The sequence below is a fragment of the Nelumbo nucifera genome, chromosome 4 (genome assembly GCF_055504915.1).
Source record: "Nelumbo nucifera cultivar China Antique chromosome 4, China Antique-T2T, whole genome shotgun sequence".
Classification (NCBI taxonomy): domain Eukaryota; kingdom Viridiplantae; phylum Streptophyta; class Magnoliopsida; order Proteales; family Nelumbonaceae; genus Nelumbo; species Nelumbo nucifera.
In genome coordinates this window covers 15256483-15274976 of record NC_142652.1, presented here as the reverse complement: position 1 = coordinate 15274976, position 18494 = coordinate 15256483, and the positions used below count along the sequence as shown (strand labels likewise).

Sequence of the window (18494 nt, the reverse complement as noted above, 5' to 3'; positions counted from 1 at the left end):
ATCAAATAATTAGAAATTTTGGTGTTTATTTATGCTATTTTACTTACTTATTACTTTATATATATAATAGGAAATTAGATGTGGGTTCTAAACACAACTTGCCAATACAACCAACCTCACCCTCAAATGCATCGAGGGTAGGGTCGGAGAGGTTTTGAATTTTGAAAATCCAACCTACTATAGGTTTTAATAAGGGTACTGGTTGGGAGGTCTAGGGAGGTGGTTGGAGTCTAGAATACATAAAACTCTCCTCAAATCCACCCTGTTGTCATTCCCCAAAACACCCAATTTGTCTGACAAGTCAAACAGATGTAAGAGAAAACCCTCAAACCACGTAACTCTTTATATTCGGATTGGACCCACAAGCTAGATATTTTTTGGGCTGCTAGGTCCAAACCTTTACGCTCCCACCACAAATCACTATAAAATTGTACCTTCGGGTTTTTTCTCAACTTAATTAGGAATGGGTCATGAAACAGATCACAATAAAGAATTCAAGGCATGAATAAAACATAACAATCTCTTTGAGACTGATGCACGACCCCACCAGGGTTATTCTGGGGTTTAGGGGTCTTGCGGGGAATCCCAAATTGGTTGGCTTTCCTGTGTACAATTGTTCTTCTTGCCTTTCTTCAAGAAGCACGGTTCGAAAAAATATTCTTGTACTTGTAAAATTTTTGAGAACTTATGGATTCTAATCCAACAGAACACAAGAAAACCTCAAGCAATTTTATCAATCCAAGGGCGCAGATACAGTTTCTGTCAAATTTCCATATTGGTCAATTTCTCTCTGTTAAACAAACCAGAAAAGAAGGTGATCATACAAGCTGAACATGTAGAAAATGGTATACAAATCTGTCCTACTGATAACGATGGTTAACTTAATGTGACTTCACCTTTTCCTCTGGAAGAACCAGAACTAAATCATCATGAACCAAGCCAAACACTTGCCACAGACAACTCAGTACAGATTACTGCTTAAACACTTCAAAACACAATTGGGTCAGGCGCTCGGGCTGCATTTTGGTTAGGACTAAGGAGGTGAAGGAGACGGTATTATCCCCCTATCTCCTCCGAATGTCCTCCAAATCCTTGTGGAAATGCCACTCATAGTATATAGACATCAAATCTGTGCATGGCATACCAGATTACCAGCAGTCATTGCCCATGGGGAGTAGTGCTGGAAGAAAAGTGCTCTTTACTTCTCGTTGAACCTCGTTCCCGCAACCACAGATAGCAGGCGCATTGGTAGGAGCATCTGTTCAAAATCTGTAACCTTGAGAGCTGATTCGCCAATTAAATTGGTAGGAAGGCCAAATAAAATATGCCAGAAGTGATGCGCCTCACGAGCCCACATGGCATCATAAGCCATCTCCTCTGTATCTATGAAGGAGAAAACTTTGGCTGTTGGGGGTTGTTGAGAGAGTTTCTGGGGTGGACACGTCACCATGAGAGTGGGTAAATTAGTAATTGCCTCCTATTTTATTTTGATCAAAAAGAAAGATAAGGGCGTGAATAGGTGAACGTGTCCACTCCAAAAACGCTCTCAACAGCATAGGCTGCATCAGATGTGTTTTCTGGTAGGTCCCATGTATACCCTACGTTGGCAGATATGACACGTGGACGCTCCAAGAGGACTGCCTGCCAAAAAAAGGCGTAAATTTTGATTGTAATGCAGGGTTGCATGGATCCCTTCAATGGGAATTAGATTCTGACACATGTCCAAGAGTCTGACTTGACAATAAAATGTAGACTCATGGACGTGTATAAAGAAAAACATATATTAATAAAATAGTCCATATTTTTTAAATTCCAACCTTATATACCTACAAAAAGAGGGGCTTAGAATGGTGCCTTTTCTGCCAAGTAACATTTGATACAAAAATTAACATTCATCTTGTACATTAGCCGTTCATTTATGTCAAATAATCCAAGATATGAAACAGAAATGTTACATAGAAGTATTCTTCAAGAACCCATCCATTGCATGTCCAAAATGGACACATTGTCCATTTAGGAGAGTCCCTTAAACACTGTTGCATTACACATGATCATAGTCCATAGAACAAAACTTACCCATATGGCCAGCAAGAACCAACAAGATTCAAAGAGAAAAGTGTTCCACCATTCTCTATGGCTCAGGTGCTAATGGTGGGGATGTCACTAACTGCGGTAATCCAACATCCACTTTGATTAAGTAGAAAGGCTCTCGTTTGGAATGAACAAAGTCATGATAAGTAGAAAGCCTCCAACTTCTAGAACTAAGAAAACATTAAAAGCTTTCCAAATATAAGTGCACAAGAACTTAAATAAGCACCCTAAACAACTAAGAATCAATATGTTGAAGGGATTAGCAGGCTCACAGATAAAGTCTCCTGCTAGTTGTAGAAGATACCTGGGGCCAAATCCCACTTCAATCATGGCTGCGGGGGCTTTGGGGCTCCAGTAGATTTGCCTTGCCAAAAATAAAATGAAATCAGAATCAAGAAGTCTTTAGAAAATAAAATAAAATGGTAACCAAGTCGAATATATTATAGCTATACATGTAAATCTTCCATACATTGTATAGTCAAGTCAGAAAGCCCTTACAATAAGATCAGACTAGATCCATACAGTTATATATGGACCTAGAAATGATATAAGCATCCATAATTTAACAATGGATATGGCACTGAACAGAACAGAATGGCAAAACAGGTTTTGCGTTGCTGACCCCACATAGTTGGGACAAGGCCTAGACAATGATGATGATGTTGATGGTCTTCTATGCACATGACAATGCCATCTTAGTCTATTTCTCTGATTTTATCACCTATTGGAGCAACTCTATATAAAACATAACTGACTTGGTTGTGGTCCTTGAGGTAATGATGAGCTTTTCCCAAGACATTTCTTGATTTCTTCAGCTGGCAATTTCTCAGAGTCAAGGTTCAAAATTCCATCATGTATCAGGGCATACCATATCATATTGGCCCTGCCCTGATACACTAAATATTAAGTCTTCTTTCCAAGATGAAGCTTGCATCTTGTCATGAGAAAGCTCAAGAGAGTAGTGAAAAAACTTAACATCAGATCATTTAGGAACCCACCCATCTAGAATGCATTTTGCAGTATGCATCATCATACTTCAATACAAAATTTATAAAACATATCTTCAAGTCCACATGGGGATAACCTCCTATAAAAGAAGTTATCTATCAGCGTCATCATGTCATGCTATAGAAATAGAACTGATGGCACTGCTGTAGGCAAGCCCGGCATTAAAAGAAAAAAAGATTCCAAGTGGAAAGTTGTTCTCAAACATGGTGAAATAGATTAATTAGATTCTTAAACTGAAGAGCCTAATGTGTCTTTAAGGTTTAAATGTGCCTTCTCAAAAATTCACCGCTATGAAAAACTATTCTGCTTCTTCTCTTTTCCAAGGTTCTGCAATACAAGTTTCCCTTCATCTGAACTTAATTCTCAATGGCAGAAATTATCTTCTATACAGACATTTATTTGCCTTAACTATAATGACTTTTCAAATTCTCTTGAAAATAGTTCGACATGATAAGAGAGAAAAAACAATGCTAAAAACCAAATAGCTGTCATAAAAAAAAAAGAGTTCCTCAAGTAAGAGAAAGATAATCCATTTTCCACCACACAACAAAAAGATGAAAAAAAATCAAAATTACCATGTCCAATGTAGTACTTATTTAAATCTCCTAGAACCAAACAGCTAATACAAATACAGCTACGAAACTCCTAGTTTAAAAGTATTGTTTTATTGTTAATTCCCTTTGAATGCCTAATTACAAGCTTGAACTCCCAAGTTTATGTCATCACTCATCAACTTGCAAACATTATATGGATCCTTGTATAGTGATGTTTAAGAAACCAACTTGCAGTTCTTTTCCAAAGAATTATGTAATATATTTATCTTAGGCTGAATTGGAATTCCCCGACAAACATTTTTCCATGTAAAATAATTATAAAGAGAAAATTGTACTTCTAAGATTTTCTAATACTTAAGTACTAGATAAAAACAAGCTTGATAATCTGGACCATACGCTGGATTACTAGATTTTAGGCTTGCACAGAGAAGAGAGAGTTCCATGAAACTAAACATTTCTCATGTTTAACTTCTTTAAAGAGATTGTTTACCGACCAGGATTCTGAAAAGTAAAACCCACAATCTCATTGGAGACTCCAAGTAAAGTTGACTTGCCTTCTAAAGGGGACAAGTCATTTTGAGCAGCTCTTACTCAGGATTTGAATAAAATTTTACTGACAACCAAAAAAATACTAACAAAATTATATTTGTCAAAATAACAACTTTTCACAATATTTTACGTCCAAACAAACAGTCTTATCTGCTACTCTAGAAAACTAGTGTATCAATATCTTGTAAGAAGGTAAGGTTTTTATAATCTCTGAATCATCAAGGATGGTCTGATTAATTCTAAGTTTCATTATATTCCTTATGAAACAGTTAACAGAAATTATTGACAACTTTGATGTTTCTAAGTAAGCCAATCATTTCTAATTAAAGGTCTTGCTCATAACTTGAATAGATTTCACTGTAGAACTATCTGTTTTCTCAATTATTATTCTATCAAGCACAAAAGCCTGTTGAAACCACAGCCAATCCCCTGCTTAAGAATTTTCACAGCAGGAAGTCATAGATAGGAGATGACAGAAAGCAATTAGCTACCAATTCAATTTGTTTTCTCTGAACTGGTCATAAAAACTTCTTTATGCAAAAAAATACCATAGGTTAGGTAGGTATTCATTCCACTCTTCCCAACATCTCAGACAGCAGGTACCAACATACCAACATTTGGTAATGGCCTCTTCTTTCTTTTCTTGCCCGATCAATTTCTTCATGTTCTGATGGATAACCACTTTATTATGAAAGAGCATAATTTACAAGAAGATTATGGATATAACTAACAGCCAAGAAAATAGCAAAACAATCAAGCAAACTAAGTCTACCTTGACATTTATAACAGTAGAAAATAACAGGTTGTCTAATAAAAACAATAGGAAAGAGTTATTCATTTCTCAATTGTTTTCTTGAAAAGAAGAAGCCCATATGAAATAAAGAGACATACTCTGCCTTCAGGACTTTTCTTCTTCCATTCTAGAACTCTCTCAAAAGCTAGCTTTCCAGTTGTTCCCCCAAAGCAGCTATTAGACGTCCTTCTTGGTTCCATTAATGCACCAAATGCTGAAACAAGAGCAACAGCTGCTTGCTGCTACCTATTAAACCTGATGTGTGCACCTTCTAGCATTGTGTTGATCCTTTAACAATCAAAACTTAATAAACGAGTCATAAAAATGAGGCATTTTTTATCAGTAAAAGAAGGTGTAATTAAGAGTAGACTCCCAGCAAGAAGTTTCATATAAAATTAAGGCTAGGGTAATGCATGTATTATTGCACATGGTACAGCACTTAAAACAGAAACTAACAATATAGAGAATATAATAAATGATGACAATAATAATAACTACAGTAATTGTTAAATACATAATTTAAATCAGTAGAGTTTCATTTACTTCTACAACTAACCTTTCCCTACTGCATTGGTTAATCATTCATCCTAATAACCATGGTCTAACTATTGGCTCCACATAGATATTAAGGCTTTCTAGATCTGCAGTTCCTCATACAAATCTGATTTTCAATCAAATTGGATTCCTTGTTTACATTTTTTTACCAAGAGAAGGTCTCACTCCCAATATCCACAGTAAGCCAAAAGGTAGCATGTTATTGCACAAACAGGAAAAACCATGAATTTACTGAGGTGAGGAGACAAGAAAACCAATGTCGTGACCAAACCAAAGCCTTTTTATCAACTTCAATGATGGGAAGACTACAATATGGAATTTACTCAGGACATTGAGCATAAATATTTTTACATTGGAAAAGGTTCAAAAATTTATCCAGGAAAACTGAGTGGAAAAGAAGGTAAGTCACATTCTGGTAGAATACAACTATTTTTTTCAAAATTTCTGAACAAAAATCATGACATATATAAATATCTCTTGCTAATGACTCTATCAAAAGAAAGCCCTCTTGCCTAAGAATACTTCTTTCAGAAGGGTCCACCAAAATGTGTTAATTCTATTTCTTAGAAAGCTATATGCTTAGTCTAATTCAATACAGGATCTCTTGTACCACTCAAATTCCTATTCATGGATAGGATTAGATGGAAGAACTTAAACATGGTAGGGTAGAAATAATGCCTATTTGACACTTGATACCCAAAACTAGTAAGTGCCAGATCCAAGAAGAAGAATAATTTTGCTGCTTATTTTAAATAACAGGACACGCTTAGGAGGATTGGTCCCACTACCTTCGGGGGGAAAATGGGAAACATTGGATATATTAAGGCAATTGAGATTCATTATCAAGGCCTTAGTTAAATAATTTATCTGAATTATACAACAATTCAACAGAAAAAAAAAAAAAAAAAACTTTTGCTTAAGTGAACAAGAAGACTAAATTTTACATAAATGGGGGCATTTTGAACAAAAATATGAAATGCAGGGTGTCAGTCAAGGCAATCAGCAAAATGAATGAAGTGACTTCAAAGGTGATGCGCACTGACCGGAGGTTATAAAACAGTAATTGAATAGAAGAGAACAATCTGAGATAAATCACTCAAGAGAGAGTTTCAGAGAATCCAACTCTAGGGTCTAGACGGCACGTAAGATCCTTTAGGAAGTAGGAATATTTTTGTGGAAGACACATGAGAAATAAAGAGGGGAAGAGTCAAGATGCCATTATTTTCTGCTTTTCCAGTCGCAGAACACAGAAGGATCACGACACGACAGAGGGGGCGGGGGGGAGAAGGAAGAACCAAATACCTGTTGTATCCAGAAGCGACGCTGACGGCAGGACGTCGATAAACCGTCAATTCGAGCGAGGAGAAAGGAGAGTCTCACACAGTGGGCCACATCAACCAGGATGGGAAAGGGAGGAGAAGACAGGCTCAGTTTTCTCTTCTTTGGGTGGTTGCGGGAGAGGTTGATGCGGCTGAAGGTGGTGGTTACGGAACACTGGCGTGTTCACTTGCGATTGGTTACGTAGAAAGTGATACAGAACCAAGCGAGCAGCAGATCCAGATTCGGTGGAGAGTGGAGACCGAGAGACTGTCGAGTAAAAGTGCAGTTCGGGTCGGGTTAGATCGGCTTGAGATCAATCGTAACCCCAACCGAGTTGTTGAATCCCAACCCAAACCACCCAATCCAATTACTTCTGATTGGATTCAGGAGGTTGGCTTGATTTATTTTGCACTTTTGCAATTTAAAATTGTTCGTATATATACATTCATAGATGTATAGTTTCATATATTATATACAACATGAAACATGAAGACAAGATATGTCAAGTTCGGGTTGGATCCGGTTATCGAAAGCCTCAACTTTAATCCAAATCCAAACTTCAAACAATTAAAACCGATCCAACCTAATCTAATTTAAGGCTTTGTTAACTTACAATTTTTTAATTTATTCAAGTAACTGTATTTATTTAGGTGAATGTTTTTTAGATAAATTTACTTATTCATATTTTTTTATTTTCAGGATTTTTAGATAAGTAACAAAATGATATTTTTACTCATAAAAAGTGAATATTAAATGGACAAAATTGTCTTCTTATGTTTTATAAAATTTCTCCCAAATAAAACTAGTGGGAGATAATAAATTACCCGAGGAAATAAAGTTGATTTTACCATGGAACCCATTACTAAATGCACAAAGAACATTATAATCCCCTCTTATTTATTAATAAACAAGCAGAGCCTAAATTGCACCACATAGGAGCAAGGGAAGGGAGCTGACAGCCTCCCTCTCAAAGGTACTCGAAAGATAAGATGATCATGACTCGGATCTTTTGCATTTTAAATATTTACATCCACCCCAGTTAGTTACTCGGGTTGCATTTTAAATATTTACGCCATTTGAAGAATTTGAACTAACACCAAACGGGGATCGGGACTTGTTCAAAATTTAAAAGTGTTCAACCCAGGTTGACCTAAGTTGCAACCAGGCTCAAACCCAAGAATGTCCATTACATTAGACCAAGGTTGAAAGTATCGATACGACTCTATATTTTTTTAGTTTTTCTTTTCAAAGTTTGATTTTTTTGAAAAGCTAAAAACATATTTTTTTAATTAAAAAGAAAGTTGGGATTCGGAAATGCTTAGAAACAAGCGTTTCAGATCATATCATCTTCAAAAGATACGATACGATACGCCTCAAACACATTGAAAATTTAATGTTATGCTACTATAGTAGACAGTAACATAATTGAATTTTATGTTTCACCCATTGGAGCTGAATGTTGAATTGTCGGATTTTAAGAAATTTCAATCATTGGGCTTGGGTTAGGTTTGGGCCCATTGATAATTTATCAAATTCCCATCCCAACCTCACATATGTTGCATTCTTGGTATTTATAGATACACGTAGGGTAAGCATGGGTTGGTTTCAAGGTTTTTAAAATCGATTCGGACAACAAGCTGGTGAGGGGTCCAATTCCCGGGTTGAATGGTCTGACTGTTTGAACCAAGGGAATGGCCCGTTCTGACAAAAAAAATGATCAAAATTGTTAAATGGTTCAAACGCCCAGGCCAACAGTTTGTAGACCAAATCAACTTTTATGGCAAAAATCTGGTTTTGGGGAAAAACGGACCAGTTCCCAATTTTTCCGATCTGACCATCTGATCCAATCTGATTTGAAAACATGGTTGGTTTGATTTGGTTTCGAGAGAGAAGCCGGAACCTACCCTAGGTTTTTTGAATTAAAACCTACTTTTATTTATATATGTGATTACTAAGTGGAGGTTGGATTAAAATCTAATAAATTGGGTTTTTGCACACCCCCCCCCCCTCCACCCAAAAAAAAACATCAACTAGAATGTAAAGAATTACTCTTTAACACTCCTCCAACTCTCAAGAAAAAAAAAAGTTATTTTTTCTTTAAAAAAATGTAATAAACCCAAACCTTCTCAGGCCATTTTTCCTCAAACCCTACTTCTTTTTCTCCCTATCTCATTTTATTGTTTAACAGTTTAATTTGGCCCCTATATAAAATCCTACCATAGAACCTGTTCTTTTGTTACCAAAAAAATGAAACCTTTTTCTTAAAAAAAAAAAAAAAAAGTTAAACATTCCATATATTGCATTATGATCGAATCGAATTAAATAACCTTATGGTCATATATGTTATTGAATTTAATATAGTAATGGTAAGTTTAAGCTGCAAATTGGTCCAACATGTTACATAAGGGAAGATAAACAAAACAAAATGCTAATGGGACCCACAAAAAATGAAAATCAGTTTTTTATTTTTTTTATTATTTTCAAGAAACTTCAAATATCCTATTCATTAAAGGGGGTGTTAATTCCTAATACGCATGATCTTGTTTTCTATGTGATTTTGCTGTGGCAGTTGTTTCTTTATCTTGTTTATTTTATTTTTGACTAGAGTAAAAAATATCTCAAACTTATGTTGTCGTCTTGTCGATAACAGGCAGAAGAGAATAGAAGAGAAACAAAAATAAGGGTTTCCGATCGACCCTTTTCACATTTTTAATGTTTTCGACTCCAAAACACGAATAGAACAGGCAGGATCCTCTTAAATAGTTTCAAAAACGTCATGACCAAATTTAGGACAGAAAAACAAACACACTACAACTCTCTAGCAAAATAGCAGCAGCTAGCGCTGGCTTACGTACGTACGTATCCCAGATGATGGATGGGGTTTCAGTTGGTAGAGGCCATGTGGAGGATCAAGTCAACTACACGGGAGCTATAACCCCATTCGTTATCATACCAGGAAACCAGCTTAACGAAGTTGTCGTTGAGCGCAATTCCAGCCTTGGCATCGAAAATGCTTGACCTGTTATCACCCAAGAAGTCGGTGGAAACCACATCATCTTCTGTGTAACCCAGGATTCCCTTCAGCTTCCCCTCCGACTCCTCCTTGATAGCGGCTTTGATCTCTTCATAGCTTGCCTTCTTCTCCAGTCTTACAGTGAGATCCACCACCGAGACATCCACAGTCGGGACACGGAATGCCATTCCGGTCAACTTTCCATTCAATGCCGGTAGTACCTTCCCGACGGCCTTAGCAGCTCCGGTGCTGCTGGGGATGATGTTGAAGGAAGCAGCTCTTCCACCCCTCCAGTCCTTGCTTGATGGCCCATCAACAGTCTTTTGCGTCGCGGTAATAGAGTGGACGGTCGTCATAAGACCCTCAACAATGCCAAATCTGTCATTGATGACCTTGGCCAGAGGTGCTAGGCAGTTGGTGGTGCAACTAGCATTGGAAACAATGGCGATGTCCGATTTGTATTCCTTCTCATTCACACCCACAACAAACATGGGAGCATCTTTACTTGGTGCAGAAATAACAACCTTCTTAGCACCACCCTTCAAATGCGCAGCGGCCTTGTCCTGGTCGGTAAACACTCCGGTCGACTCTACGACGTACTCGGCACCGGTGTCACCCCATGGAATCTCCTCGGGGTTCCTCACACCGAAAACGGTCACCGGCTTATCGCCAAATAGAAGAGTCTTAGAGTCCTTCACCTTAATGTCGTTGTGCTTCCACTGACCGTGAACACTGTCGTACTTGAACATATACGTCATGTAATCGGTGGTGATGAAGGGGTCGTTAACGGCGACCAGCTCAACATCATCTCTCTGAAGAGCGACTCTGGCAACCAAACGACCGATTCTTCCGAATCCATTGATTCCGATCTTGACCTTGCCCATGATTCTGAGAGGCGGAGTAAGGGAACTGAAGAAAAAAAATCAAAAAACCTTGCAGAATGGAGGTTGTAGAGGAAAGAAGCCAAGGAGCGGAGAATGAGAGAAATGAAAGGGGTCGGTAGGTTTATAAAGGGTGGGAGGAAAGAAATGGTCTGACTTGTGATAGATTGGATCCTTTTTTTTAGGGTTTGTTTAGGCGGGTCTGTGGAAATGTCCGAAACCGATGGTTTTGGCTTTGTTGACTTTGGAAGGGTGGATACGCACGATTAGGGGTTTGCAGCATCTTCTCCGCACAGAGCGCGCCTCAACCATCCTTACAATGCATCGCAGCCGTGTGTTGGGAACACCTTCCCATGAATGATAGCATTATGTATGAAAGATGTTCTCGACTGCAAACCCTGTAGAGTTGGTGTGAAGCGCCCTCAGCAGTGAGGAGCAAATCTGAACTCCTATTAGGAGTGTTGTTTTTGTGACCGGATCTGCTCCTTACAGCGGAAGTCTCACACCAACCTCACAGGCATATCTCAGCATGCATTGGGAACATCTCCCATGATATGCCTGTGAGGCCGGTGTGAGGAGCAGATCCCAGCTTGACAAACACAACTAAGCGTCCTAGCATTTTTATTTTATTGTTAAAATTACCAAAATCCCTTTTTTTTATTTTTTGAATACCATAAAAGATCACTTTTCAAGTTAACCACATGGTTAAAGAAAGGAAGCTGACATGGCCGAGTGATTCTATGCATCTTAGGTCATACTACTATGTTGTAAAAAATGTAATATGTATTTCATAAATGTGAAAAAATATATGTTTATATATATTTGTTACTATATTATATTATATTTTTAATATATTATTTATTATTTCTCACATATGATAGATAAATAATTATACCATGACGATAAATGAATGGCTTCTATACATGCGACTCTAAAAATAACAATGCATTGAGTTCCAAAAGTGAACCACAAATAAAATAGCAATTGTAATTATCACACAAAACTACAATCCACATATATATTGTAATGTTTTTTTTTAAGAATTTATTAATAATTAAAGGAGGGGGCACGGGACCTTACCCTTGAAATAAAGCAATAAGGCACCGTTCGCATTTTGGTAAGTTACTTACCAAGGTAAATGTGTTATTACCTAGAAAATATTTATCCGGGTAAGTGCATATATTCATGTTATTTTATTTCTCGTGCAAATAAGGCAATGACCATTTTAGCCATAAAAATCCATTATTAAAAGGGGCATTTTTTCCTATTCAAGTGTTGGCAACTTTCCCCTAGGTGGGAAAGTTATTTACCCACCTAAGAGATGGGTATCACTTACCCAGGAAAATAAAATTTCCCTGATCCCCATATTAATCTGAAAAAAGAACATGGGATTCTTGGTCAATGGGACCAACTCTCCCCCTCTCAAAATCCAAAAAAAGAACGCCCCCTAAGAGTACCTTAAGAATAACGGCAGTGGTAGTCTTTTTATTCTAGAGAATATTTAAACATGTACAAATATATAAAGTGCAAAATCTTGTATTTTATATTATTTTGTATGTATTTACAAATAATATAAAACCACCCATTTTTATATTAATGGTTCAAAACCACCCGTTTTTTGAATCATGAAAAGACCACCCCTTACAATCCAGAGGTTTAGCATTTTTTTTTTGAAATACTTTAATAATCTAAATTTTTAAAATAGTAGAAATCATAAATCGTTGGCAAACATGCCCTACATTAGCAGTAATATCATTTTCTATCAAAACTTATGTCTTATTATAATATCAATAATAGTTTTAATAATTAACTAAGTTAGATCAACTACTCTCACCTATAAAACATTTTTTCTCCTTCAGTCTCTTTTTACTCAATGGATACTTAGGAGTATTGTTTAGGCATTTCTATATTTCTCCATATATTAGTGTGGTCGGATGCTACAATATGGTCCAACCAGGGTTGACAATTCAATTCTTAGAATCATTATTTTATTAATTATATGAGACGTATGCTTACATGGTTACATGACTACTGGAGTAAATGTCATTATGTCAGTAGGTTATTATCATATTATTTTAATTGCCGGAAATAATAAATTAATATATATTTGTTTATATAAAATTCAAATAAAAACATACTCTTTAGTCTGTACCGTGTGAGGGAATGTAAAAATCATAGATTCTGCCCTCTCACATATCAGGGATTTTGAATGACTAAGCTTCCAATAGAAAGCGCTTTCCCTAAAGTGGAGGAAAACGCCACTGAAAATGTACTTTTGAGAATCCACTGGGCCCTATTTTTTTCACCGAATAGCAGAATTCGAAAAACGAACCAAAAGCGGGGTTTCTTTTCCGACTCATGTTTCCATTTCCACCCCAATTAAAATACGGCCAGATAAAATAAATAATTAAATACTCTATTTTTTTTATTGATGATCAATCAAAGAGCGGAAAAGGCTAGAGCAATGACTTTCTTTTTCTTTTTAATTTTTCCCCTTTTTTCCTTCTCTTTTATTGGTGGTATTTCTCGAGGGATCTCAGATTCTTAGTTGGCCACATGTGGTCCAGCCAGGGTAGCCTGGAGTTGAGATTAGGCTGTGCCAGATGGCCCATCTCATCTGGACCATTCAACATGGTCGTACCAGACAGTCAAGGCCTGGTTTAGCCGTGCCATTTGTAGTATTTTAGTAGGTGTTTGGCATCCATGTTGAAAACGTTTTTACAACACCCTTTTGGTAGCATAGAGAAAGTGGTGCTTCAAACAACACTTTCTTGTTTGGTATTGTTTTTCAAACCATGTTTTGGAATTTGAAAAAAGTGTAGTATGGGGAAAAATCAAATTCAATGTTTTCTAAGAAAACGGTGCATTGCTGTGAGCAGTGCAATGATGTAGCATCTTGGACATTGGATAATATTGATCATATTGAAAATGTTGCTGCCAGCACTAGTATCAAACAAAACCAGTATTGTTTTCTCAGAAAACAGCTTATGTAGTAGCACCGGTTCCAAACAAATAATAAGCATTATTTTCTTAGAAAACAACTTACAATTCCACATGCCTAGCACTGTTTTTCTCAAAAAATGGTGCGATGTTCCAAGCACCAATGCCAAACACCTACTTAAGGCTATGTTTGATTTGAAGGAAAATGTAGGGAAAGATATCAAAACCTATAAAAGATTTGTAAATATTTTCTTACCTTTCCTTTCCCTATTTTTTCCTTCAAACCAAATATAGCCTAAATTTTGAAGCTGGGGCACCATACCTGCGGATGGGCTATCCCCTTTATGTAATGTATAGCCCCATGAAAGCCCAAATGGAATTTGGGTTACCCAGGCCCAACCCAAGTTGCATCCCTCACAATCACAAATATAATAATGAGGCATCCGAGTAAAAGTATTAATAGACCGGTTTTGGACCAAAATCAATTTGGACGATTTAGATGGACCAAAATTATATATTGAACTTGATCAGTTCAGACTTAATGGTCGATAGTATTAATTGGATTGGACCTGATCCATATAATGAATTTTTATTGGATTGAGACAATATTTAGTCTATTCATGGAAAATTAGAACATAGGTGTAATGGATAAGGTTTGCGTTAAAATCAATCTAAATTAAAACAAATTTGAACAAATAAAATTGAAACAATCTAAATTAAAACCAATTTAAACTAATAAAATTGAAACAAATATTCATGATTGAACCGGTCATTGAGTGGTCCAGATGAATCGGTCCAAAATATTTATTGGATTGGACCTGATCCATTTATAATAGGCTTACATTGGATTAGATCGGATTGGACCAATTTCGGTCCAATTGACAACCCCTAAGGAGTTCCGACTTCCGAGCTCGAAACCTGGTAAGAGTTGAGTCACAGTGAGAGAGGAGAACTGAGAAGAGAGGGCAAGTCAAAGTGTGTCTCATTCTAGATGATGCAACTACGAAGGGTTGGATACTTGCCAGCAAAACGTCAATTCATGGTGACTCACACACGGAGCCACCAGATTATCCAGATCGGTCCCGACCTCCTCATCACCAAGAATGCCACGTGGATGGGCCAGGTTCCTCAAAAGAAGCTCTCGAAGTGCACGCAAGTATTCTTATCACCTATGTTAGGTAAGGCCCAGCCCAATGGGCTTTGTGGGGGCGATGATAAGATGTTTGACGCGACCATTTTGGTTTCTGTGTATAATCAATCCATCACCCACTGGAATGGAAGAATAGTTGACTTAAAGGGTCACCCTGGGTCTCCTTATGAGATACGTAGACCGTTTTATCATCTGAGGAAGAACGAGTGCGTGTGGTGCGGATGAGCCATGCGATTTCAATTTTTCGAAGTTCTCTGGGCACACGGATTCTACACTGTAAAGAATATAGCAAGAGAGGGAAGGGCTGGACGGTGGACGGTGGAGCCCAGCCGCTCAGCAACGTGTGGACGGGCTGAATTTGACTGACAAGGTGCTGGGCCCACGGTCACGATGACGTGCCTGGGTGGCTTAAGCTGGACACGGGTCCGAGTTGAGCCGTGGTTCGTGGCTTGAAAGGGAAGGCTAGTGGGTAGCGTACGCGATTATAGCAAGTCAGAACTCAGCAGGTCTAACAAGTAACGCGACACGGCGGCTCCTGGAAAGGGAGGAGACCGGATCGGGCCGGTTGCATACATTTGGAGGAGGAAAATCAGAAATCAGAACAGCCGAACAGGACGACCGGGCCGTTCAGACCAAAAAAGAAAAGGCAGACGAGTCATACTCATCATCCTCTCCCCCTAAAACTCCGAGCTTTAACTCCTCCCTCCGACCCTCCGATAGCGACTGATTAGACGGGATTCCTTTTCTTTCCTTCTTCTCTTCCCTCGTTGTCATCTCCATCTCCTAGCTCCTTGTTCATTTACCAAATTACCCTTTCTGACTTTTCTTTCGTTTTTTAGTTGTACTGGTTTTCATCTCTCTTCTTTTTTCTGTTTCCTTTTCCGTTTCCGTTATATTGAGAGATATTTTCATTTGTGCAGGGCCAGTTTAGTAAATATACTGTCTTCCCGTCCACTCTCCCAAACAGAGATACCATTTGGCTGAGCTTATTATATAAGCCCCATCCAGAGTCTCCTCACCGAGAAAAGCCTCTCTCATCGCTCTCCCCTCTCTCTCTCTCTCTCTCTGACAAACGTTCCCCGTCAAAACCGACGGAGGCTTTCGGGTCGCCTCCGAAGTCTGAACAACGCCGATAAATTTCAAAGATATATAGTTTTCTTCTGAGTGATGGGTGTGAGCTGCCGCTGCTCCCATACTTTTCACATAACCGTGATCATCATCACGAGCTTCTTCCGTCATAAGCTATAGATCAAGTGTGGAAATCATGACCGTCGGATCCTCACAAGAGATCATGTCCCTCTGAATTGTCCGGGAATTCGAGAGTACAGCAAGGCCGGAAGCGATGGCGGCGGGTGGGAGGGTGTATAACGACTCCAATATGACCGTTATACTTCAAAACGAAGGGATTCCTTGTTCTTCAGAAGCTCTTGAGACTCTGCTCATGTCCAGTTCTTCTCCTACTTTCCATGGTAATCAACTTATTTCTATTTTCTTTCTTCCTTTTCCAATTTTGGTGTTGGGTTTTACATGCTGTTCTTTGCTTCTGAAAAGAAAAAAAAAAAAAGAAAAGAAAAAGAGATCTTTTTAGCGAGCCGCTCCTGAGTAGCAGTTTTCGTACATGGGTTATGTTTAGTAATAGTAGACTGTACTTGAACCACCTATTTGCTTGAAGATTCCCATATCTATGTTTGGTTTATGTCTCTGATTACTTGGTTTTCTTGGTTTCTTTTTCCTGTATGATACAGTTATTGAATTTTCCTTTTTTACTAGGAATCTGTTAATTTTACTCTGTAGATGTTTTTTATTTTTTTTTACTTTTCAGTATGTCTTTATTTGAAGATCAGTTTCTCAAGTTTACACTTAAGGGTGGAAAGGATCAAATCACTGGGTGTTTATAGAAAATGTTGAATCTACTATAGAATTGCCTTTGCTTGTGCTGGGTAATAATACTTTTGAGGTGCTTCTGTTAGCTCTGTTCCAGTGTATTCCACAATGAATCTGTTTGTCTCTATTTCTAGCAAAATTTATGGCCAAGTTGTTCAATCTAGTTTGATGTATAATTTGAAATCGAACTTGGTGGTGCACCAAAATGCTGGTGTTAGTTTTTGTGGGTGTTTATTGATTATATTTCATTAAAGGTGTATTGGTGGATCAACCATTTTATTGGTTCAGGTTCGAGTTCCATGGTTAGCTTTGAAGACGTTCGAAGAGGAAAGACACCAGATAGATCTTTCTTCCGACCACTTGAGCAACAAGATAATGGCGACGAGGACTTGGATGAGTGTTTTCATCAACCTGGGAAGAAGAGGCGGCTTACAACCGATCAAGTCCAATTTCTTGAGAAAAGTTTTGAGATGGAGAATAAGCTTGAACCAGAAAGGAAAGTTCAGCTCGCAAGGGACCTTGGCTTGCAGCCTCGGCAGGTTGCAATATGGTTTCAGAACCGGCGGGCACGGTGGAAGACAAAGCAACTGGAGAAGGACTATGAAGCTCTGAGAGCTAAGTACAACAACCTCAAGGCTGATTATGATAACCTCGTAAAAGAGAAGGAAAAACTGAAAACCGAGGTAAATTCTCTTTACACTTGACAATTGTTTTGGGAATATTGACAAGTTTTGAAGAATCCATCATTACTGTTTATGCTCTCTTCAACAGGTTCTTTCCCTCACAGAGAGGCTGCTCTTGAAAGAGAAAGAGAAGGGAAATTCAGGAACATCTGATGTGAACAAACCATCTGATTTACAGCCACAGAAACCCATTCCCGATTCAACTTCTGAAGAGAGGGAATCCGAGGTGCCAATTGTACATGTGGTCTGTAAACAGGAAGATATAAGTTCCGCCAACAGTGATATCTTGGATTCTGAAAGCCCACATTATACAGACGCTGGCCACTCTTCCCTTTTGGAGCCTGCTGATTCTTCCCACATCTTTGAACCGGACAACTCAGACCTCTCACAAGATGAAGAAGATAACTTGAGTAGGAGCTTGTTTCCATCTGTGTATTACTTCCCAAAGCTGGAAGATGCTGTTTACTCCGACCTACCTGCACATTCTTGTAATTATGGATTCCCAAGTGAGGATCAGGCCCTCTGGTTCTGGTCTGAATTATAATCAGTATATATGCATGTATTTGCCTCTCCCATTTGGTTTAAAGTATGATATTTGCAATAAAACAATTAATGGCACCCCAAACCAGATATGGTGGTGGGTTTTGTTCACTGTTGGAAATGGTTGCTTTTGCCTCTTTTGTAATTTTACTTTTGTTTTGGCTCCTTTGTGAGCTCATCAATGAACTTGTTATTTGAATGTAATTCTCTCTCTCTCTCTCTCTCTCTCTCTGTTGCCAATGCCTGTATAGAAACTTGTGTATCTGATGCCTGTTAAAATAACATCAGGAATCGAGTTTAATATCCTTACTTCTTCAGAAGCAGAATTCAAGCATTAAAGAAGAGAGTGTTTTAACTCTGATGATTATTTCAAACTGAACTCTGAACCAGAAGGGATTAATCAAGGTCAAACTAATGGAATGTTCAATTACAAAATGTTTCCCAACATACAAGTACTTCTTCCTTTTGTTGGTTTTATGTACTACAAGAGGATGTCCACAGTCGCTTGATCATGGAATTTGGAAGAATTTATC

General features: G+C 38.0%; 2 protein-coding genes and 1 long non-coding RNA gene across 5 annotated transcripts; 1 reads left to right on the top strand and 2 right to left on the bottom strand.

The window, feature by feature from the left end:
* Window positions 1–1826: 1826 nt before the first annotated feature.
* LOC104586726 (uncharacterized) lies at window positions 1827–7121 on the bottom strand. Of its 2 annotated transcripts, none has more exons than XR_733504.3 (3): window positions 6853–7121; window positions 5094–5298; window positions 1827–2455 (listed from the first exon to the last, which is right to left on the bottom strand). It is a non-coding gene; the product is annotated as an uncharacterized LOC104586726 (long non-coding RNA). The 2 variants fall into 2 exon arrangements; XR_733503.3 differs by having other exon boundaries at window positions 5094–5283; window positions 6853–7113.
* Window positions 7122–9484: 2363 nt separating this feature from the next.
* LOC104586725 (glyceraldehyde-3-phosphate dehydrogenase 2, cytosolic) lies at window positions 9485–10877 on the bottom strand. Its single transcript, XM_010244040.3, has one exon. It carries the CDS (start codon window positions 10765–10767, stop codon window positions 9754–9756), a length of 1014 nt encoding a protein of 337 aa, XP_010242342.1. The 5' UTR covers window positions 10768–10877; the 3' UTR covers window positions 9485–9753.
* A 4994-nt stretch (window positions 10878–15871) lies between these two features.
* LOC104586724 (homeobox-leucine zipper protein HAT5) lies at window positions 15872–18165 on the top strand. Of its 2 annotated transcripts, none has more exons than XM_010244039.3 (3): window positions 15872–16323; window positions 17027–17421; window positions 17510–18165. In XM_010244039.3, exons 1-3 carry the CDS (start codon window positions 16197–16199, stop codon window positions 17963–17965), a joined length of 978 nt encoding a protein of 325 aa, XP_010242341.1. In that variant the 5' UTR covers window positions 15872–16196; the 3' UTR covers window positions 17966–18165. The 2 variants fall into 2 exon arrangements, with proteins under 2 accessions (XP_010242341.1, XP_088760529.1); XM_088904403.1 differs by having other exon boundaries at window positions 15875–16323; window positions 16993–17421.
* Window positions 18166–18494: the final 329 nt, after the last annotated feature.

What these genes read in the sequence shown, in the direction of transcription:
- LOC104586725 (XM_010244040.3), bottom strand. Translation starts at nt 10,767, where the DNA reads ATGGGCAAGGTCAAGATCGGAATCAATGGATTCGGAAGAATCGGTCGT.
- LOC104586724 (XM_010244039.3), top strand. Translation starts at nt 16,197, where the DNA reads ATGGCGGCGGGTGGGAGGGTGTATAACGACTCCAATATGACCGTTATA. An exon ending in TTCTTCTCCTACTTTCCATG is followed by an intron (nt 16,324 to 17,026) that starts GTAATCAACTTA and finishes TTATTGGTTCAG; the next exon opens with GTTCGAGTTCCATGGTTAGC. An exon ending in AGGAAAAACTGAAAACCGAG is followed by an intron (nt 17,422 to 17,509) that starts GTAAATTCTCTT and finishes TCTCTTCAACAG; the next exon opens with GTTCTTTCCCTCACAGAGAG.